General features: G+C 35.2%; 1 protein-coding gene across 2 annotated transcripts; it reads left to right on the top strand.

Moving 5' to 3' along the window:
* The first annotated feature begins 1,282 nt into the window (after positions 1-1,282).
* Positions 1,283-23,782, top strand: LOC143634236 (uncharacterized). 2 transcript variants are annotated; one of them, XM_077102380.1, is made up of 31 exons: positions 1,283-1,579; positions 2,480-2,930; positions 3,571-3,825; positions 3,907-4,119; positions 4,214-4,345; positions 5,345-5,474; positions 5,574-5,620; positions 5,693-5,794; positions 5,870-5,977; positions 6,058-6,200; positions 7,048-7,142; positions 7,241-7,319; positions 7,838-7,886; positions 7,974-8,054; positions 8,535-8,627; positions 8,977-9,080; positions 9,169-9,628; positions 9,750-9,785; positions 10,685-10,883; positions 10,964-11,097; positions 13,202-13,379; positions 14,534-14,754; positions 15,148-15,243; positions 15,734-15,823; positions 15,915-15,947; positions 16,803-16,937; positions 17,380-17,440; positions 18,015-18,070; positions 23,088-23,144; positions 23,259-23,379; positions 23,472-23,782. In XM_077102380.1, the coding sequence occupies exons 1-31, from the start codon at positions 1,395-1,397 to the stop codon at positions 23,627-23,629; spliced, it is 4,302 nt and encodes a 1,433-aa protein (XP_076958495.1). In that variant the 5' UTR covers positions 1,283-1,394; the 3' UTR covers positions 23,630-23,782. The 2 variants fall into 2 exon arrangements, with proteins under 2 accessions (XP_076958495.1, XP_076958494.1); XM_077102379.1 differs by having other exon boundaries at positions 7,838-8,054.
* Positions 23,783-24,088: the final 306 nt, after the last annotated feature.

The following is a 24,088-nucleotide window of genomic DNA, read 5'->3' as shown; positions in this document are numbered from 1 at the left end:
TGAGTTTTCATAAGTTAGGATTTTGTAACTTATGAAAAACTCCTTATATAAGGTATAAGGAGGTGTAAATAAGGAATCCCAAACATGCCCTAGATATGCTTGAGGTGCTAAAACCCTGTCCCTAAGGGCTCTTTTCTGGTAAGCCAATGAGGAGTGAGGAATCTACCAAGACTGAACCATCTTCGCTAGCCAATATGTCACTTATATAGGGTATGAGGTTCTTTCCTAGTATTGGGATGGGGAATTCATACTCACAAGTAAAGAGACTAAATAATAAACAAGAACATAAATAATCTTTTGAAAGAAGAGAGCATTGCCTAGTCCACGATACAAGAGTTCACCCATTGAATCAACTAATCCCAAGTCCCCTTCTTATAGAGTGAACATGAAAGCCTTCTATAGTCCATGGTGATGGAAAACAACATACATTCACCTCTAATTAGTTAAGACAACCATGTCAAAGCTTTAAAAACCAATTTTAATTGTGACTTGCTATGCCAAAGCGTTAATAACCAATTTTTGTTTTCATATAATATAACCATATCTTCATAATTTCGTTTTTGCTTCTCTTGTTTGGTCATGAGCTTTAAAGTTTAAACACAAAACATTGTTTCTTTATTATCGTCTCATCAAGTCGTCATCTCAATGAAACAAAGCAACTTATAAATCCATAGCTTATCTTACAACTCATGTCCCTCGACTCATCAATCTTGGTGTTCTGTGTTCAATTACACTGTCTGTAAATGAACCGAACGAACACGGACAAGGGCATGTTCGTGCTCGTTCATTTAACTTTAAACGAACAGAAACACGAACACGCATTTTGTGTTCGTGTTCGTTTATTTAAAAAGTGAACATGTTTGTGTTCGTTTGTTTAAGTTCTAAACGAGCAGTTCATGAACATAGCTGAACAAAGATAAACACAACTTAAATGAACAAATGCAAGTGAACACAAACAAACATAAATGAACACACTCAAATGAATATAAAACGTTAAGCAGATGACTTTTCGAGATAATATTTAATAATTTCCTATTAACATGTAAACGATCATAAATAAACAAATATAAACGAACGTTTCACGAATGTAATAGAACGTATGAAAAGTATGTTCATGTTCGTATCGAAAGTTCGGTTCGTTGCAATTTCATTATAATTTCCCCAGATTTTGGCGCCAAGTATCAGGGCTGAACCTTCAATTGTTGAAACATCTCCTCCCCTGCAGAAGCTTGCTTTCATCCATTCCATTTCCACACCAACAAATCATGTCGTCATTTCGTAGCAAACGACCTCTCAAATCCTTCGTTTCTCCATTCTCCCACCCGTCCAAACTCCCCAAACCCACCGTATCAGCATCACCTCCTCCGTCACAAACCCTAACTCCGATCGATAAAATGACTTCCATCCTCGCAGACGCCGGATGCACACTAATCAACGCCTCCGGTCCGCCTTCCCTGCCTCCAGACTTACACACCCTCCGTCACCGTCTTCAAACCTGCTTCTCCTCCGACTCCTCTCTCCGCTCTCAGTTCTTATCCGGATTCGCCGCTTACATCGACAACCAAAACGATCTCCGAAGGTTATTTGTTGTTGTAAATAGTTTTATTAATTAATGATTCTGTTGTGGTTAGCTAAACCCTAAGTTTATCCCTAATGCTGTGAATTTTAGTAATGTACGTTTCTGTAATTCAATTAGATCTTCAGAACATGTTGACTGGGAAGGAAGGAAATTGTTATATATACTCCAAAAAATGATTTAATTGAATTTAGCGAAACCTTACTTTTAAGCAGCTGTGAGAGTCGAATAGGAAGTTCCTAGGGTTTATGCTTACTATACAGACGTTGAATAACTTGAAATCAGTGTCCGTATAGCTGCTTAGCGCTAATTTGGTGAAAGTTTGAACTTATGCTTTTCCCAGGGTTTTATTATCTTCAATTTGTGATAATTCTGGTAATGGACGTTTCTGCAATTCATTTAGATATGCATAACATGTTGATTGAGAAAGCAAGTTATTATATATACTTCAAAAAATGATTCAGTTGTGTTTAGCGAAGCCTTAGTTTTAAGCGAAAGTTGAATGGGAAGTTCCTAGGGTTTATGTTTACATACAGATGATGAGCTGAGTGTTTTAGTACGGCTGTTTAGCGCTAATTTCGTGAAATTTTGAATTTATACTGCTTCTAGGGTTTTATTATCTTCAAATCATGATAATTCGGGTAATGGACGGATTGGGAGCTTAGTTAGAGTGCTCTTGCTGGTTCCTTTGATTTAATTAGAACATGTTGAGTGAGAAGGAAGTTATTATATAAATTTCAAAAGAACGATCTAATTGTGTTTAGAGAAACTTTAATTTTAAGAGAGTTTATAGGAAGTTCCTAGGGTTTATGTTTACATACAGGTGTTGAACAACATGAATTGAGTGTCTGCATGGCTTTTTAGCGCTAATTTGGTGATATATTGAATTTATATTTTTTCTAGGGTTTTATTACCTTCAAATCGTGATTATTCGGGTCATGGATGGGGTGAGAGCTTAGTGAGGGTGCTCTTGCTGGTTCCTGCAATCCAATTAGATCTCCAGAACATGTTGATTGAGAAGCTTCCGGAGTATTTTGATAATGATGGTCAATCCTCGTCATCCGCTTTGCGGCTGGATGAAGATGTGGCTAGGTTGATACTAAATCAGTTCCGGTGGCTTGATTTTCTGGTGGATGCTGAAGCATTCACGGAGAGTTTATTCCAAGTGTTGTCAATTTGCCCTCCTCATTTGAAGAAAGAGATTATTGGATCATTGCCTGAGGTTATGGGAGACACTAACAATAAGACTGTTGTTGATTCACTTGAGAAGGTGTTGCAAGATGATTCAACTGCCACAGTTGCCGTTATTGATTGCTTCTCTAGTCTTAATTTGGATGAATTGTTGCAAGATAAGGTAATTTGGCTTACATGCATATACACATATATAAACGCAAATGTTTAAGTGGAGGCAATGTAACCGGCACATGACTGACGCATGTGTAGGTTATATATACAAATGTAATTTGTTCTTATTATATTTCTAAACTTCAGGAGAGAATGAGAGATGAAAAAACGTTGCATTTTTACCGCAAAAGATTGGACAAACACATGTGTAAACGAACTAAACCGAATGGGACCTTGTTCATGTTTATTTGTTAAGAATTTATTGGACAAATGGACAGGTTCACAAACACATAACTAAACGGAACTTTTTGTTCGTGTTCGTTCAAAAAGGAAATGATTTTGTTTGTGTTTGTTCGTCAATTTCGTCAATGAACACAAACCGAATACAAACGAATACAAACAAACATTTATTGATTTGAAAAAACCCTTAGTAGTAGAACATAAACGCATGAGTTTTAATGAACATATACGAACATACCTGAATGAACACATTATCGAATGCCCACTAACACAATTGAACAAATGCAACCTTTGTTCATCTTGTTCATTTAATTAATCGGTTCGTTTTCAGCCCCACCTGCATGCACATACACACATATAAACACAAATACATAATTATTAACAAGTGTTGTATTTGTATTTTTCTGAAGGTTATAACAATAGCACTATCATGTATTCGAACAATTGAAGCAGAGAAGTTGCCATATTTACTTAGGTTTCTACTTTTATCTGCAACACCAACAAATGCTCGGAGAATAATTGCACAATTTAGAGAACAATACAAGCTTGTTGGAGTCTTTGATATGCGTTCAACTCAACATAATAAACTTAAGGGAAAATCAGTTGTGAATAATGCAGAAGCGTCGGTTCTTGATGCTTTGGGGTCTAGTCTTCGGTTTAAAAATGTACTTGAAATACTAGTGAACTTAAAAGTATTCTTTCCAAGGTGGTTATATAATGGTTTTTTTGTATGTTAATGCTTGTAGATTCTATGCCAGGAGATACTAAGAGAACTTCAGTATATTGACAAACCACAAGATCATAAAGTGATTGACATTTGGTTATTGATGCTCATTTATAAAAACTGTGAGTCTATGCAAAAGAGTGTTGAAAAGCTACTAAAGAAGAAAATCACTGAAGGCTCTATCCATGATGTTTTGTTTGAGCAATGCATGTTGGGTAACAAGGAATTGGTAAAGGTATGGTGTCAATTACATTCATATGCATGAAATGAAGGCTTTGTAATTTGAAAAGACAAGTCACTATTATTTTGTGTCTTGTGTTTATTTTTAGGATCACTTTTGTTCATTTTTGGTATTCTCGGAATACTTATTGGCGTGCAAAGAACAGAAAGTAAGCAGATTTGGCATTCAGATGTATAAGTATTTATTTGAGGGGTTTCCTGATACTTACTCAAGACAAGAAGTAAGCTGCAATCACACACTTTGTTTCGATTTATCATATATGCGCTTTCTTCTAGAATGGTTATCATAAAAAAAACCCAACATATTATCATTTTTCTGAAAAATCCTTCAAGATAAATTTTGGCATTTAAAAGTTTCTGCACATGTCAAAAAAACACGAAAAAAATCTCTCAACCCAATTTTGCTATATTAAAGTTCCTACACTTGTCTAAAATGCATGAACTTGTTAAAAGTATATTTAAAATAATGACTCGTTACTCCTTCAATTCATCAAAATCAGATTCTAAAATATTTTTTTTGCAAAAAAGTTTATTGCCATTGAACTTGACAAATTTAACACTGCATTCTCGGGTTTAAAATACAAGGAAAAGAAATGATGAGATTAGATAGAGGAAGAAAGGAAAAGAAATTATATACTTAAAAGACATTCTTGAGTTAAAATAAAAGAAAAGAAAAGAAAGTGTTTATTACATTCTTGAGTTTAGATTGGAAGGAAAAGATAGGAAAATTTTTTTGTAACTTTACAATTATGTCCTCATAGCAACATGGAAAAGAGAATTAAGATAGGGTAAATTGGTAATATGGTAATGAGATATAAGCTTTCCTTCACAATCCGGCCATATTTGGCAGGAAAGTTTTGAAGGAAAAAAGGCTTAGTTTTTCCTTCCATTCTCTTTCTTTTCTTTTCTTTTAATGAAAAAAATCAAGAATGAAAAAAGAAAAATTTTCTTATCTTTTCTTTTCCAATCCCTTAAATAAAAAACTCAAGAATGCAGTGTAAGAGAACGGATTATTGTTATTATTTCTACAAATACATGCATTTTAGATAAATGAAGGGACGTTGTTATAGTAAAATTGGATTAAGGGATATTTTTGTGTATTTTTGACATGTTTGGGCCTTTGGGGACTTTTCCATGAAAATTGAGAAAGTATGTTGGTTTTTTACAGTATGATCCCTTTCTAGAAGGAAAGAAAGTAACTTGCTTCTAATAATTTATAGGTTTTAGGGTCATTGGTCACTCATGTGGGTTCTGGCATTACATTTGAGGTCAGTTCTGCTTTAGATGCTATGGTCATGCTAGCATCGAAATACTCTCAAGAACTAATTCCAATTTGTTCTTACATAACCGGTATACCATTACTTCTCTGTTTTATACAATTTGATTTCCACTTTTGCTTCAGTGTTAAAGTTCAGTAATACTTGACATGTTTCTTTTCATAATATGCAGGTATTTTAGATTATATGGAAGGGTTTAGCACTGAAAACCTGCATAAGGTTACAAATATGTTTTAAGATAGTTTATTTATTTCATAACCACTAGCATTTTTACCCGGTATGGTATTGCAGGTCTATGATGTTTTCTGCTATCTATCACGGTCTGCACGGTCTAATACTGAATCGTTTGGATCATCTATTGCAGCTGAACTTTTCATGATCGTTAGGAAGCAGGTATAATTAGTTCATTATATAAATCTGCTTCCAAAACTAATATTATATTTCACATTAATGCACTTTATCTGATAGGTTAGTAATCCAGAATTCAAGTACAAGAAAATGGGTCTAATTGGAACCTTAAAAATATTGTCTCATTTTGGAAACACAAATGATATGTCACATTCATCTTCGTCACAGGTAAGAAAAAAATGTGAACTTATAACACTTGCTTATCACTAGATGTGATTTGTGATGTATATTTGTTGGGAAATGTGTAGAAGTTGAACTATGAGGAGGCATTAGAACTACTGAGAACATCCCTGGATTCATGTCAACAGTTGCCAACATCATTAATCCTATTTTATGATGAACTATCTGCTATTGTTGATTCTAAAAGTCTTCATCCAGCAATTATGGAACGGTGAGTTAATGGTGATAAATTAATGATCATACTTTCATAGTAGACAAACTACTGCATGCATACTTTTTGTGGAAAACTTTATTTGCAGAAAAACATGTAGCAGATGTGGCTGTAAACGATTTGAATCAAACTGAATAAGACGTAGTTTATGTCTGTTGTTAAGCATTTATTGGACAAACGGATGGTTCACGAACACATAATCAACTGGAAGTTTCCCTTTGTGTTTGTTCATCGAGGAAATGATTTTTTTTCATGTTCGTTTGTGAATTTCATAAATGAATACAAACGAGATATATTAATTGGAAAAATAAAAATCAACATTTTTAAACCAACTGTTATACATAATCACCCAAAATAAATAAGATTTAGGTACTTGACATAATCATCAGAAAATACTTTGACAATTAATTATACACATAGTATAAAAGTTAAGGTGATAACTAATAGAAGTTAAAATGTTAGGATAATAAACTAAAATGTATACAACATAAAATATAAAAACCTTTAATTAATAACTGAACATAAACAAACCAACTAATATCTATGTTATTTGTGGGATTTACCGGGTATGGTTTTTGTTGATGTAAACAAACCAACGTGAACGAATGGCCATTAACGAACACATTACCAAACGCTCATTGACCCAATTGAATGAAAGGGACCTCTGTTTATGTTTGTTCATTTAATTAATTTTAGTTAATATTTTGTCCATGTTTATTCATTATAAAATGGACGTAAGTGAACTTCCTACCAAACGGTTTGCTGAACTTTCGGTTCATTTACGGGTCGTAGGAGACACTTCTCTAAAAGTTATATTTTATTTTAAATCTAGTACTTTTATGTGCAGGGTTGGTCAACTTGTAGGAGAATTCGAATCCATGTTTTTATCTGATTTAGAAAATGGGAAATTGCCTGTTTCTGACTTGTATTGTGGTCTTGAAGGTGAGTCACCTGGATGTGCTTTTTTTTGGCTACAAGTTTACAAATGAGTGGGTTTTAGCAAACAACTTTAAAGTGTGTTATATATGCGTGTTATGCAGGGGAGCTATGGATGAACTTGGATGGAGATATATCTCCAATATGCATGAACATATTGCCACTAGCTTCCTCCTCTTCCAGGTAATAACGTAATATTAACTTTTATTTTTTAAGACATGTTAATATATGAGTTAATATATGAACTAGTAAGGATTAAGAATGTTTGTCTTAAAAACGTAAGTTCACTATTATTTTCCGTTAGTTAATTTTGCTACTTAAATGCTAAATTCTAGCCTCTTTTCGTTTGTAATTTGAAGATAATATTTCTGATGGTTGTTTTCTAGGTTCTAGAATAATTTAGATACAATTAAACCTCAATAAAGTAAAACATCTCTCTTTAAACATACATACAAGCTTTCAGAAACTTTGAAGGGCATTATGTCCAGTATTTCTTGATATTCTTTGTTTTATTTGATATTTTGGACATTCTTGGTGATGATTTGAGAATGTAGGATATGAACATATGAATGATTATATTTAACATTTTATCACATGCTCTTGTTTTTATTGCCGTCACAATAATGAGTGCGCTCAACAATGTGTGACGGTCTATTTCTATGCATCTGCTTTCTATGGATCACAAGATTTGTACTGCGCAGGTCAACATCATTACAAACTCTTCCTGCCAACTTCCGTTTACTCTCTGTGGTAGGTGCATATAAGAAAAACGCAAATATCTGTTATTCTTACTGCATGGTGATTTCAGTTTTATGTTTGATATTTACTTTTATCCAGATGGAGAGGTTGGGAAATCAGGGATCACTAGGAGGAATTGATGCACTTCTTGGCTGTCCCATACATCTTCCTTCTTCTAAGGTTACTTTCTGCAGTTCTGCTTAAGTATATGCAATCTTTTCTCTATTGAAACTTACCTGTTGACTTTTCTTAAAAATTTTTAAGGCAATATCCGATTGAAATGCGTCATACCAAAATGCAACTATTTTTGTTTTAAAGTTAAGTTTCATAAGAATGCAAACATCTTTTGTTGGTTACCTGATTCTTTAATGCACAATCTGTCTCCAACTTCTGCAAATGTCAACATATATTATTTTTGATTTTGTGACAAATAGTTCGATAATATAACAGCGAACAGTTAAGATGAATTTACTTATTTTTAGAAGTTAATATACTCTTCTGAATGCAAACACTAATCTATATTACTAACTCGCTCTCTTGATGTCTTTGGAATTTCTTAATTCTATAATGAACTAATGAAGAAAGCTACTTGGCTCATATTTAATTTGATTTGCATCTACAAACTGTTTACTAATATCTTTTTTGTTCTCAATTATGCAGTTCGTCATGAAATCTTGGCAGTCATTAAATAAAAAACAGAAACATGTTGTCTGCCTTTCTCTCTATTATGCAATTAACTGGATCAGAGAACTAGTAAGTTATGATGTTCAATGTCATTGACTGAAATAGTTTCAAAATTGACCATCATACTTCGCTATTGGTTCTGACGTAGCAACTAACTTATTTGATTTTTCTTTGTAAATATTTACGAAGCCTACAAAAGACAACATATTACAAAAAATCAGAAAGCATTAAGGTCGTTTGTATGCATGTTTGTTTTCACAAGTAAATTGGCTTTTGATGGTCAGTTTGACAAACGTTTTTTTTGTCAACTGGTGTTATGTACAACTAAGTATGATGGTCAGTTTGACAAATTAAAATAATATCAAAACATATGAATTATATTATATTCGCATACATTTACTTTTTTCATCACAATCAGCTTAATGCCTTTGGTACACAAGTTGCTGGAAGATTTGACTGCATAAGTCAAGCTACAAAGGAGGATATGGTCACCAAGATCTTGAAACGCTTGAGAAATCTTGTGTAAATTGAAATTATTTGTTTTTTTTATATTCTGCACTTATATTCTTTTTTTAGCTGGGGGTTAATTAAAAGTTCTCTTATGTTGCAGATTCCTTGAGAGCTTGTTAAATAATATACTCAAACAGTGTCCTCTCTCTTTACCTGAGCTCTCATCAGCTTCTTCGCCAGGCCAGCCTACCCGTATTGAAAAGAACACAGAGCAAATAAGAACTAATCGAGATCTTTCTCAAATCAGCAAGAAAAATAACAAAAAGTCTTCAAAGGCATTAAAAAATTCTAAAACTCAAGGAAACGGTACCACTCAGCTTACAATTATTGAAACATTGAAGAAAGCAGGTGCAATAAGCAGTGATGTTGCAACTGAAAGTTCTACTGGCGTGTCCTCTAGAATCAGCCAAACTGAAGCAACCGCATGTCCTACAACCAACTTTAATGAATCTGTAGATACTGATATCGAGATTTCTGAAACTACAAAACTTTTAGAAGCTCAAAGATACAGATTTAGACCTCTTTTGGTTGATTGCTTTACTATTTTGTCATATTCAAAGGTGAATTATCTTTTCCCATTCAATGATCTTAATATATGTTGTATTTTCTTTGATTATTGTGTCAAGTACATGGCTAAATAATATGTTCAAATGGTCTCATATGCTTGTTTCTTGAATGCAGGATCTTGATTCTTGTTGTGCAGATCCTACATGTGAGGTATGTTCTTATATACTGTATCATAGCATGTTGTAGGTGGCAGTTTCGACCCGTTTAATTGTGAATGAGTTGATCCGGGTTAATTTTCATTTCCTAACTTGTTAAATAGGCTAAACTATAAAAAAATTGAATGGGAAACAGGTCAAATTAGGGGTGTTAAACAGGGCATGTTCGCGGGTCCAATTTGACACGAAGCCGAAAGTTTGACTTGAAACCGAAAATTGTGTTAGACACACGTGAACTCAAATACGCCATGCATATTCACGGGGTTATAGAACATGCCCCTTTTGACCCGAAAGTAACTTATTTGTTACTGTTATCACATATTAAGTATACTTTAAATTTACATTTTTTACAACAAAAGAATACAATTAATACAAATTAATATAAAACAAATAAATTTAATTTATAAAATCTTTTGCCAATTTTTTTTTTCTAGTTTTAGATAGCATAAGATGCCCAACCAATTAGTTTTTACATAAAACACTGTTAAAATAAAACTTAAATGGGTTAAATGGGTCAATCTGGTGGGTTCAATCTGAAACTGGTTCGCGGTTTCGATAAAACTGACCCAGACCTGTTTATACCAAACCCAAAACCCGTGAATTTCGTGTAAGGTTTGTCTAAGAATTCACACACCTAGGTCAAACGGATCAATTTTGTCGAAAGTTGCACAAAGTGAAATTTATGCATATAACCTCCTAAAAAACTCTCAAAAAAGTTACTTTTATTTAGAAAAATGAGCTTTATAAACCAAGGGCTTTTCTAGTTAAGTGACCTGTATAGTTAATTTACTCAATTTTCCTCCTATACCGTATGATATCCTCTCACTTTTCTGCCATTAAATGTATTGCAGCTGTATTATAATTAATATGTTCCCTGTTTATTTTGTGTTCTAGTTACCCTTGTATCTTTACCTCCTGCGAGATCTTAATAGCAAGCTAGATTATTTTAGTCCTAAGCCAACACCATTCAGATCCTTGAACACGCCTCCTGGTTTAAGTGGAATAACAACAGTTGAATTTGTAGACAAGATTCAGACGTTGTTTAAGACTCTAAGGAGACACCTGGATTCTGCCATATTGTTACTTGAACATGGTAAGATTCTAACAATAATTACTTAAAGTAGTTCAGTATGGATCATTCAAAGTATTTTATATCTTGCAAATTGCTTATAGGTTCTGAATCATGTCAAACACACTGGAGTGACCAATCTTTCATGGCTGGTAATCCAGAAATTACTAACATTGCACTCTCTGTACCTTCTGTCTCAAGTTTAGTTGTCAAAGAGACACTGTATTGCTTCAGCAAGGTATCTACTGCTCTTCTCTCTTCTTCAGCCTTCTATATTTACAGGTGGGAAAATGGGTTGGTCGGGCACAAATGCCAAAATGGGTAAGATTTAAACTAAATTCAAATGGAGTGGTTTTGAATCCGACCCATTTTTAGGAAAATGGGTCATAATTTCCACATCTGCTAATGTGCGTTCTCATTAGGAACCGTTTGGATGAAACAAATGAATGAACATGAACAAGAGTTTTTTTCATTTAGTTAAACAAACGGACATGTACACGTGTGATAGAACCTCAAAATTAGATTCTTTGATTAAACTGAAACAAGTACAGATAGTGCCCAATTTCGAGAATGGGTGATCTCCAAATAACAAAGGTTTAGAACCCAAAACCCAAATCTGTTAAACAAAAACATACCCTTCAAAAAACCCCCCTAAAACAATATTAATAGAGATAGTAACTGGCCCATAACTGACCCTAAATTTTAGCTACTCATTTAGCCACTACCCTAAGATTCTGATAACTGCTTTGACCCAGCTTTGGGGTCGTATCAATACTACCAGCCCGGAGACACGACTTGTCCACAAGTTGAAACAAGGAAACTCGTTCTTCCAGACTATCGTAATTAACCCAAGTCTTTTCCTCTAACGGATGATTGCCCCAGTAACGGAGTAGCTCCAAAATCGGATGTCCTGCGTCTGATATCTTGAGGTAGGCTAGAATTGAAATGGGTTGGGGTTGGTCAAGTTTTGCCAAATTTCTTTGCTGCAAAAGTTGAATCAGCAAAAAGGTAATATCACAAACAATGGACACATCACATCGCCTTAGTTCAGCCTGGTCATATGCAAGTGGGCCAGCCCACACCTCTAAACTGGTACGCTTCAACATCTTGTTTGCAATTGAGTGGTTATGTTGATTCACATCTCCATTCTTAGATTGACCACACGTTTCAGTCTTCAATTCTTCTCTCCAACCTTCCATTCATCATCTCTGATCTTCAAATCATCATCTCCTATCTTCGATTGAACACTCAAGGACCGATCTTCCTCAACTCTAGGGCTGTCATCAAGGGTTTCTTCATTGATGATATATAGCAGTGATACATGAAGATCCTCGGGCCCCTGCGGTTCCTCCGCTACCGTGTTCTTCAAATCACCATCTGATTCTTCACTATTACAGCCATCTCCGTTCACCCGAACTTTAATTTCTTCAACATTGTCCCTCAAAGTTGCAAGAATAACATCTAATTCTACCGCAATGGTTGCTAATTGGTCTGCTAGATTCCGGGTTGTATGCGTCATTCGATTTCCCGGAAATGGAACCAAATGATAGAACCTCAAAATTAGATTCTTTGATTAAACTGAAACAAGTACAGATAGTGCCCAATTTCGAGAATGGGTGATCTCCAAATAACAAAGGTTTAGAACCCAAAACCCAAATCTGTTAAACAAAAACATACCCTTCAAAAAACCCCCCTAAAACAATATTAATAGAGATAATAACTGGCCCATAACTGACCCTAAATTTTAGCTACTCATTTAGCCACTACCCTAAGATTCTAATAACTGCTTTGACCCAGCTTTGGGGTCGTATCAACGTGTCTTGTCGTTCATTTATGTTCATGAACGCTTGTTCATTTAAATGCGTTTATGTTTGTTACTTCACGCTTGTTCATTTATGTTCGTTAAATATTCCTTAAATTGTTTAGGCTGGCCCATTACAATATAATTTAGTTTTAATAAACATTTAGGTCAGTTTATTGTTATTCACATGTACTTTTAATTGGTTTTAGCTCAGTTATGTTCGTTTGTTTACATTTGTGAACCATTTGTTTATACTGTTAACGAACGAATATAAATGGACACGACAACGTTCATTTTTTTAACGAATTAGCACAAACAAGAAAACATTGCTCGGTTAGTTGTTCGTGTTCATTTGTTTGTTTGGTTAAAGTTAAATGAACGACATGAACATGCTTCGTTTCTGTCCGTTCGGTTCGTTTACAAGCCTAATTTTTACAGCTTTTTGATGGTTCTGAACTTTGAAGCTATCGCATTTCCATGATTGATTTATATTCTTCATATAGTCTTCTTTTCTGTTCCTTTTTATTTGGATCCAGCACAGATGCTGACCTGTCCAGATCTTATACTGCCAAAACAATATTCTCTCTTGGATCTGCTTAAGTCATTTCAACCCAAAAAAGTCAATGATGTTGCAGGCATGCAGTCCCTATCATCAAAAGAAGACATGCTTTGTTTATATGGTGGTGTCTTTGAGTTCCTAGAATCGGTTCTGGATGCAGGTATGCCTTTTCTTTTGAGGTGGCAATTTTGACCCTTTTACTTATAAATGGGTTTTAAGTGTGCAGGAAGTTTGTTTGTGTTTTTTTATTTAGTAAACAAATGAACTCGAACAACAGTGTTTGTTCATTTATGTTCGTAAATGTTTTTTTCAATTTGTTTATTCTCATTTATTTGCATGCGTGTATATCTTTATTTAGCTGTCTAGGTCCGTTACAATTTAGTCTAGTTTTATAACTTATAGGCCCTATGCAGTAGATATCGGTACTATAGCGGTTATCGGACCTCTAGCAGAATATCGGTCAGACTATCGGTACCATCATATAATCGGCGATATTGACTGATGTTTGACCGATATTACCAATTATCTCGATATCAGATTTTTAAGTCTTAACTGTCAATTTTTAGTGTTTAATGTTAGTGTTTTAAGTCTTAATCAGTTCTTACTTGCTACAGTTAGTGTTTTGTAAGTTGCAAAAGGTTAATTTGTTATTGGTAGGAGAGTATACTGAATTGTTAGTGTTAAATTGCTATATATATATATAAATTCTGCATAATATTAAAATTACCGATATCCCACCGCAATAACCGATGTATCTCAAATATCGGTCCTGATACCCGATAATTTTCTGCATTAACTGCATAGTGTAGGCTCAACAAATTGATGGTCACATTTACTCTTAATTGATTTTTGCTTGGTTATAGTCGTCCGTTTACTATCGCGAACCATTTGTTTATACTGCTATTACTGTTAACGAACACAATCATATTCAATTTGTTAACGAATGAACACCACAAGAAAACCCTGTTCGTTTAATTCTTCGTGTTTGATCGTTTGTTTGGTTAAAATTAAACAAACATGAACACACCACGCTCGTGTTTGCTTGGTTCGTTTACAGGCTTAAAGAGTTGATTTGGGTTATATTTTTATCTTAAACAGATCAAAGATGTAAAATTTCAAAGGTGAAACTGGTCAAATGGGTCAAAGTCGCCAAAGTTTAACTTTGGTGTGTTAAACCTCCTGAATAATTTTATTAAGAAATCAGATCATTATTTTATTAAGTTGAAAATCATATTTGACACACTACCATATGCACTTTATTAAATAAATTTGGGTTTTATTAGTTATTTGACTGCCTGGTGATATATTTTGCAGCACTCTGTTGTTCATTTATGCTTGCTTTTGAAGTGGTACTAACATTGGAGTCAGTAGCTATATCTATCCAGACAGTCATTGACATGCCACCTGAACAAACTGCTAAACATAAATCAACTGTCATTCAAGAACTCCTTGTCACTTCGCGCAACAAACTCAGTTCTTCTGCTCACAAAGTACTGAGTCATGATTGGCATGACATTAACGGTTGGAAGGGGAAGGTAAATCTCTATGTTCGCTTTGATTATTTAGATCTCATGGTTTTAATCAGTTTAGAGTTAATTGCATAGATGGTCTCTATGGTTTGGGCAAAGCAACAGCTTTGGGCACTAACATTGTTAACAAGTTTGGGCTTTGTGGTTTCGATTTTGTAACAAATTTTGGGGTCTAAGACTAACTTTCGTTAACTTTTCTGTTAAGTTTGGGTGAAATGACTAAAATACCAAACTCTAAATGAGAAAATAATAATTTAGAGGACTGATTTTTTAAGTTTTTTTAAAAAATATAAAAAAAAATAAACCCCTCTTTAAATCACAGGGATCATCTGTGTAGTTAACTTTTAATTTTATTATTTGTTTAGGTTTTAACGGTCTTGATTTTTTTATATGTTGCAGGCGGAAATGGTGCAGAAGATTGTTCATATTTACTTGGAAAATTGTGAGTCTACACTTCAATCATTGGATGACCTTGCATGCTCTATTTTGCCTACGGTGAGTACTATTTACTTGTAAAAATATATCTACTTTTGTTATTTTTTTGTTACATAATAAATGAGCTGTTAGAAGCCAGTAATTCATTGTTTAGCGGGTGCCATAAAGAAACAAAACTATTTTTGTATTAAGACTCAAACCACCACGTCTTACAAAGACTAACCACCTATTTATACTAAAACTTTGAAACCTGCTTAACTCAAATTGTACAACTAGACTTGCAAGTTGCAACATTATTATCCTAGACATACAAGTTGATTACATAAATCAGTCATTTTACTTGATCCAAAAGTCTAACCCAACTTTTGTTTTGACCGACCTAAATATTGATCTGTGACCCGTACTCACACAAACCTGTGAGCATAACGATAAATTCTAACAATCTCGTTTGAATCTTATCATTTTTTATTTAAATCAAGTCAGATGGGGAGAATTTCAAGAAATTAGGTAAAAGTGAGTACCATTTATTTATTGTTTGTTTTGGTTTTAGGTATCTTTTTCCAGCAGCTCAGTAGAGGAATATAGCCATGGTTTTACAACTCTGTGCTCTTCAACTTTTGCTGTTTGGTACAAAGAATTGGTAAGCATCTTCTCTCGTTTTATGAATGTTCGTTATTCTGTAAATGCTTATGATATTTCTTGCTAATAATAATCTGTTATTTGCTTTGCAGCATGAGCAGAACCTTGCTATTCTTGGCAAGCTTGTAAGGCATCTTTTATTATTATTATTATTTTTAAAATTATTATTCATTTATTATTATTATTATTATTATTGTTATTCTTATTATTATTATTATTATTATTATTATTATTATTATTATATATTAAAAAGAGGATTGATTCATACTCACAAGCTTACTATTCAATTTACTATTCAATATTAAAATATTTTATTAATTATTATAACAACTAAATCACTACTAGACAATTCCATAAATAATAATAATGGTATTCATTTTCTTAATTTTACTTTTTTTTCAACTAATTAAAATATTTAACAACCTATATTTTGAAACACTAAACTTGGACAAGAGTTAGCTTTACATGTTTTATTTGTCTGGTTAAACGATTTTCTTAGACTTTGTTTTCATATTTTTTATAGTTCGTCTTTACAATGACCGAAACGTTTTTCATGCTATAAAAATATTTCATCGTCGCATGGTTATATATCCGTGTTTTAACGTTTAATACCTCACATTTAAAATAATTTTTTTGGCTTACTAATTCATGTTTACGAATTTGTGTTGGCACCGCTGATACTATCCAAATTTGTGTTGGTTCGCCCTTGTAATGTGCCGGTTTTTTCGGATCTATGTATGATAATTTGTTGAATTTCGGCATTGCCGGGCTTATTTCTTTTGTTTAGTTTCGATGTTGTAACTTGACAGAGACTGACTTCGCATTGACTTCCAACGAGTTTATGGTTTAACGCTTTTAGTTATGTTTTTTGGTTCAATTTAACGGTCCCGATGCGAAGCGCGGTATCCTAATCCTAGTTATTATTTTAAAAGCATACATATGAAGCTGTAACATTTAACAGTTTTAACATTTTACTTTAGGTTAAAGAAGCTGTTCAAATAAATAAATCAAGAGCTACTCCTCAACCAACCGAGGTGCAAATACTTATGGAGAAGCTACATCGATCTGTTAACGTAGTTGTATCTTTAATAAATATTTGCAAAACCCATGACAAGGTATGTGAAAATTACTACTACCTCTATTCTGTTGAAACCAACCGAACCGTCCAAACTGATGGGTTGGCCAGTTTGAGATTTAAACAGTTCAGTTTACAGCTGATGGTTTGGAAAACATGCTTAATGGTTTAGTTTAGGGTTTAGAACTTGGACCTGACTGTAAAATGACTAAAATACTCTGTTGTGCAATGCACATGATTGGACTTAATGGAAAAACTTAGCGTTTGTTAGTAGAAAGGACGTAAATTGTTACAACTTTAAACTTTAAACTGCCAAACCAAATCGTTTTTATCAGTCCTGTGGACCCAACCAACTTGGCTGGTTTGGTTTGCAGTTCCTCGAAACAGGTTCACAATTTTAGTCAAAACCAGTTTAAACAGACCATGAGCACTTGTAATCACTGCTTCAGATTATGCAACTTTAATGTAAATTGTTAATATAGGTTACTGTTCGCACAATGGCGGTCAAGTATGGTGGAAAGTATGTTGATTCCTTCTTAAAAGGTAGTTGTCGACACATGGCACTTTGTAGCTTATGTCTAGAGGTGGCAAAATAGGCTGGTTGGTCAACAGGTCAAAACATGTTTGGTTGCTTTGGGCTAATCTGAAACACTTCTAGTTCAAAATTGATATTTTTTATATGTAATTAGTGTGTTGGATACAATTAGTAAAATGTATATGATCTTAATAACAATGTAATGCGTTGATTAAAAATTATTTAGGAGTGTGTAAACAAACCAAACATTCAGTGAACCGTTCATTTATGTTCGTTTATTTAATAAGCAAACGGACATAAACGAAACCTTTTGTTCATTTAGTTAAATGAACGAACATAAACACATGTATTGTTTGCTTATTTATGTTTGTGAACCGTTTATTTATACTATTAATGAACAAATCTAAACGAACACAAACTCATTTATTTTTTTAATGAACGGACATGAACTAGAAACCCTTTGTTTAATTGTTCGTGTTTGATCGTTTGTTCGATTGAAGTTAAACGAATGAACACAGACATGCCTGGTTCGTGTTTCTTTGATTCGTCAACAATATTTACTGAAGTTTGATTCTTGTGCAGTTTTTGAGTTTCTAGAAGCCCAGTTTCAAACCCATGAACAGCTTATCATTCAACTGGTAGGTTAATCTCATTATAGTAAACTATGTTGGGCGATGTGGTATCCCCGGACCCACATTTAGACAACTGCATATTAAAGGAGTTAGGGAGGTTATTTTTTTAGCCGGCCCTAACCCTATTGGGCCCAATTGGGTTCTAGCTTGTTTAGCAAGGGAGTAGCCCTAATATGCGGTCTATAAATAGTCTCTTGTACTTGTTATTATATATCACCAAAATAATACAAACCTAATTACCCCGTGGACGTAGGTTGTACACCGCAACCGAACCACGTAAAATTCTCGTGTTCTTTATCGCTTTGATTTCTTGTTCGTGTGTGCCTTTTGTTCCTAACAACTGGTATCAGAGCAAGGATCACACTATAAACCCCAGCCGCCAGTCGCCACCAAACCCTAATCAGAAACCCTAGCCGCCGCTACAGTACCGCCGCCGCTACAGTGTTTCCGGCGTGTGAACAGTGCGCGCTACAGTACAATCTGTCTTTTGACCAGAAGAGGTCAAACAGTTCTGATCAGTATTGCAGGTTGCTTCCGTTAGAAACTCGGTAAAGATAATGACTGAGGACGGTAAGATCAGAATCGAGAAGTTTGATGGGCAGGATTTTGGATGGTGGAAGATGCAAGTCGAGGACTTGTTATGCCAGAAAGATTTGCTTCCATGTTTGAGAGGTCAAAAACCCGAGAATATGAAGGATGAAGAATGGGCCGATCTAGACAGGAAAGCCCTAGCAGTCATCAGATGCACGTTGGCTAAGAACGTTGCTTTCAATATAGTGAATGAGACCACTGCTAAGGGTTTGATGACCGCGTTGTCAAACATGTACGAGAAACCTTCCGCGTCTAATAAGGTATTCTTAATTAGACAATTGGTGAATACGCGTATGCGGGAAGGTGCGTCTGTTACCTCTCATATAAATGAGTTCAATTCTATCATATCCCGGTTATTATCTGTTGATATTAAATTTGATGATGAAGTGCAAGCTTTGCTATTATTGTCCTCGTTACCTGAAAGTTGGTCAGGAACAGTCACTGCCGTTAGTGGTTCAGCCGGAACCACCAAACTCACGTTCGAGGGTATTCGTGACTTGATCCTAGGAGAGGATATCAGGAGAAAGAATGCAGGTGAATCATCCAGTACTTTGCTAAGTACTGAGGGAAGAGGTAGAAAGAAAGATAAGAGGGTAAGTAACAGGGGAAGATCAAAATCAAGAGACAGAAAGGGGAGTTCAAAAACAAGAAACGACATAAAGTGTTGGAACTGTAATGAGAATGGTCATTTCAGAAGTCAATGTACAGAACCACCCAGAGACAAGAAAGAAGTGAATGTTGCCTCCTCAACAGCATCAGATTCTGATGATGCATTGATCTGCTGTATTGAGGATATAGTCGAGTCCTGGATTATGGACTCAGGTGCGTCGTTTCATGCTATCTCAAGCTCGAGAAAGATGAAGAATTTCAGACGGGGCAATTTTGGTACTGTAAGTCTTGCTAATAACCAAATCTTGGAAATTACTGGGTTGGGAGATATTGACTTGAAAACAAGTTTTGGAACAATTTGGACATTGAAAGATGTCAGGGTAATTCCAAAATTGAAAAAAATGTTAATTTCCATTGGGCAATTAGACGACCAGGGTTATGATGTAACATTCGGGGGAGGACAATGGAAGGTCGTCAAGGGTAGCATGGTAATTGCCAAGGGAAAGAAACGGGGTACTTTGTATATGGTTGAGGTTTCTGCAGGTAGTGCTAATGCAGTAACGAGTGGACCGAGTCTATCAAAGTTGTGGCATCAACGACTCGGCCACATGAGTGAGAAGGGCATGAAGATGCTTGTCGCCAGAGGAAAGCTTCCAGATCTTAAAAGGGTTGAATCTGAATTCTGTGAACCATGTGTTTTTGGAAAAAAGAAGAGGGTATCTTTTGTGAAGACAGGGAAAGCACCTAAAGCTCAGAAATTAGAGCTTATCCATTCAGATGTTTTCGGACCAACACGTGTTGAATCCTTGGGAGGCTCGAGATTCTATGTGACTTTCATAGACGACGCCACACGCAAGGTATGGGTTTACTTTCTTAAAAATAAATTTGAAGTATTTGATGTTTTTAAGAAATGGAAAACTGCTGTTGAACTTGAATCTGATCTGAAGGTAAAGTGCTTGAAGTCAGACAATGGAGGGGAGTACATTAGCTCAGAGTTCACTAGCTTTTGTGCTGAGCATGGCATTCGGATGATAAATACAGTTCCAGGTACTCCTCAGCAAAATGGAGTCGCAGAAAGGATGAATAGAACGTTAAATGAAAGAGCCAGAAGTATGAGGATAAATGCAGGGCTCCCTAAAATGTTCTGGGCAGACGCTGTTAAAACTGCTGCCTATCTTATCAACCGAGGTCTATCAGTTCCGTTGGGTTACAAAACACCTCAAGAAGAATGGAAGGGGAAAGCGATTAATTATGAGCACTTAAAGGTTTTTGGGTGCAGTGCATATGACCTAGATCCGAATGCTGACAAGATAGATTCAAAAGCCAAGAAGTATGTTTTCATTGGTTACGGGTCAGACAAGATGGGCTACAAGCTTTGGGACTCGAAAAGCAGAAAAGTAGTCCGCAGCAAACATGCTACATTTAATGAGGCTGAGTTGTACAAAGATGTGATAAATCCAAACTCTAGGGTTCAGAAGCAACAGGTTGAATTCAAAATTGAAAACCAGAGATCTGAACCGATCCCCGAACCAGTTCAGGAACCCGCTACAGAAACTGAAGTCGACACAGTTCCTGAGTTTGAAGCTGGTGGAAATAATGAGTCAGAAGAAACTTCTGACAGTGGGAGTTCAGAGTCTGAAGACGAGGAGATCCCACAACAGCCTGACCAGACTGAAAATTGGGTCAGGAGATCCACCAGAGTTACTAAACAGCCAGAAAGGTATAATCCCGGTCATTCCAATCCTTCAGTTAACTATATTCTTTTGACAGAAAACGGTGAACCCGAAAGCTACTCTGAAGCAGTCAAGATGAAGGATTCTCGCCAGTGGGAGAATGCTATGAAGGATGAAATGAGCTCTCTAGAAAAGAACAAGACATGGGACTTAGTCAAGCTTCCGCAGGATAAGAGAGCGTTGCAAAATAAATGGGTCTTCAGGGTCAAAGAAGAACATGATGGGTCTAAACGATATAAAGCCCGTTTAGTGGTCAAGGGTTTTCAACAAAAGAGAGGAGTTGATTATGATGAAATCTTCTCTCCCGTGGTGAAAATGACTACCATCAGACTTGTTTTAAGTCTTGTAGCAGCAGAAGATTTACATCTAGAGCAACTAGATGTGAAAACGGCATTCCTACACGGTGATCTTGAAGAAGACATTTATATGATGCAACCTGAAGGGTTTCGGGTTGTGGGGAAAGAAAATTGGGTCTGCAAACTAAAGAAGAGCTTGTATGGTCTGAAACAGGCGCCTAGACAGTGGTACATGAAGTTTGATAATTTCATGGAGAGGTCGGGGTTTAAAAGATGCCAGATGGATCATTGTTGTTATCTGAAGAAATTCAACAACTCTTATATCATATTACTGTTGTATGTTGATGATATGTTGATTGCAGGATCTGATATGAAGGAAATAAGCAAGTTGAAGAAACAGATGTCCCAAGAGTTTGAAATGAAAGACTTGGGTGCAGCAAAACAGATACTGGGAATGAACATCACTAGAAACAAGAAGGCAGGTACTCTAACACTATCCCAGGAAAAATACATAGGGAAAGTGTTAGAAAGGTTCAAGATGAATGATGAAAGAACCAAGCCTAGGAATACTCCATTGGGAAGTCATTTGAAGCTCACCAAAGATCAGTCTCCTAAAACTGAAGAAGAAAGATCGAAGATGACCAAAGTCCCATATGCATCAGCAGTCGGGAGTCTAATGTATGCAATGGTTTGCACTCGACCAGATGTTGCTCATGCCGTTGGGGTTGTTAGTCGGTTTATGTCAGATCCAGGAGAAAAACATTGGGAGGCTGTCAAATGGATACTTAGATACTTGAAGGGTACTCAGAAGATGGGGTTATGTTTCAGAAAAAAGGATGCCATACTCAGAGGTTACACAGATGCTGATCTAGGTGGTTGTAAAGGGACGTTCAAGAGCACTACCGGGTATGTTTTCACAGTGGGAGGGACAGCAGTTAGCTGGATGTCTAGACTTCAGAAAAGTGTGGCTCTGTCAACTACAGAAGCAGAATACATGGCTGTTGCAGAGGCCAGCAAAGAACTAGTTTGGTTGAAGACTTTTCTTGAAGAATTAGGAAAACAACAACCCGACTACTCATTGTACTGTGACAATGAGAGTGCAGTTAAACTTGCAAAGAATCCAGTGTATCACGGAAAGACAAAGCATATAGGGATGAGATATCACTTCGTGAGGGGGGTTGATCAGTGAAGGAACAATCAGTCTGAAGAACATCCCAGGTGCTAAAAATCCAGCTGATATGTTTACCAAGTGTGTGGTGCTGGATAAGCTGAAGCTTTGCATAGCTTCAGCTGGTCTCCAGGAATAATGTTGAGGAGACAAGGGTAATTAGGATGGTTTGAAGATCAGGAGGGATTTTCATTTACAGAAGTACAGAAGAGATGGTGCATTTCTAGGTCCGAAGACACCAAGTGGGAGATTGTTGGGCGATGTGGTATCCCCGGACCCACATTTAGACAACTGCATATTAAAGGAGTTAGGGAGGTTAGTTTTTTAGCCGGCCCTAACCCTATTGGGCCCAATTGGGTTCTAGCTTGTTTAGCAAGGGAGTAGCCCTAATATGCGGTCTATAAATAGTCTCTTGTACTTGTTATTATATATCACCAAAATAATACAAACCTAATTACCCCGTGGACGTAGGTTGTACACCGCAACCGAACCACGTAAAATTCTCGTGTTCTTTATCGCTTTGATTTCTTGTTCGTGTGTGCCTTTTGTTCCTAACAAACTATACAAAGTGATACAACACTAAAATAAAGGTTATAAATTTTTCTTGTTATTGTGTTTTTTCTCAGTTTAAAGACTTTCAGTTGGGGACAAGAACAATACAAACTCTATGTTCAGAAGCAAAGGTAGGTTTTGTTTTTTATACTGTTATGTGTTATCATCAAATTGTTCATTTCATTCACTAGTTAACCATTTATGGAATCTTTTAATTATATATTTTAAATTTTGTATATTGGAAGGGATTGAAACAAACGAGTATCACTTGTAAAATCCCGGCTACCAAAAGATCTCTCGAACGGTTTTTATTTCGTGTTAAGGCTCTTCTTCACTCTTCATCGAGTGGGTGCACCTTCTGGATGGGTATGTAACCATAACCTAGCTTTTTTTTGTAAATAGTATATATATAATACATAATAGAGTTGTAAATGATATTATTGTTGTATTAATAACAGGCAACTTGAAGCACAAGAATTTGATAGGACAAGTGGTGAGCTCACAAGCATACATGGATGGTGAAAATGAAAATGAAAATAATGGTGATGATTTTGTTGAGAATGTTGCTGAGGATGAAGTTGTGAGAAATCCAGAGGATGATGAAGAAGCAGATTGATTTTGTTAATAAGCAGAATGCAAGTGTTATGAAGGTTTTATAGATGTTAAACAACTTGTTTATGGTACATAAAGGCTTTGAGTGTTTCTTTAAATAAAGTTTTGGTTGATAACTAATAAGCATTTTAAGTAGTTGAATTAAATCTATATTGATTACTAGCTTTTAAACCTATGTATTATATATATGAGACTTGCGAAATGATAAAAATAAGGTTTGTTAGTTGAAAGAAACGAACAAACTCAAAAGTTAAAAAATTAATGGAACAAATTAAGTTTTTGAAACAAAATTAAGGGTTTTCCCAAGTTCTAGATGCCCTGTCATTTACTTCACAATTATTAAATGTGTTGAACGGGTTAAATCATTTATAAAGTTTATTGTTTTTAACTCAAACCATTTTGATATTTTACCAATATGGATTACAACCTACTGTGAATCGTATCGATTTTTATTAGTGTTGTT

This window comes from Bidens hawaiensis, unplaced genomic scaffold (assembly GCF_021521415.1).
Source record: "Bidens hawaiensis isolate Kalapana, Puna unplaced genomic scaffold, B.hawaiensis_p1.1 tig00007035_1, whole genome shotgun sequence".
In the NCBI taxonomy this organism is placed as follows: Eukaryota; Viridiplantae; Streptophyta; class Magnoliopsida; order Asterales; family Asteraceae; genus Bidens; species Bidens hawaiensis.
Note: the sequence above shows the minus strand (reverse complement) of the source record. Positions and strands in the feature narration are given on the sequence as shown.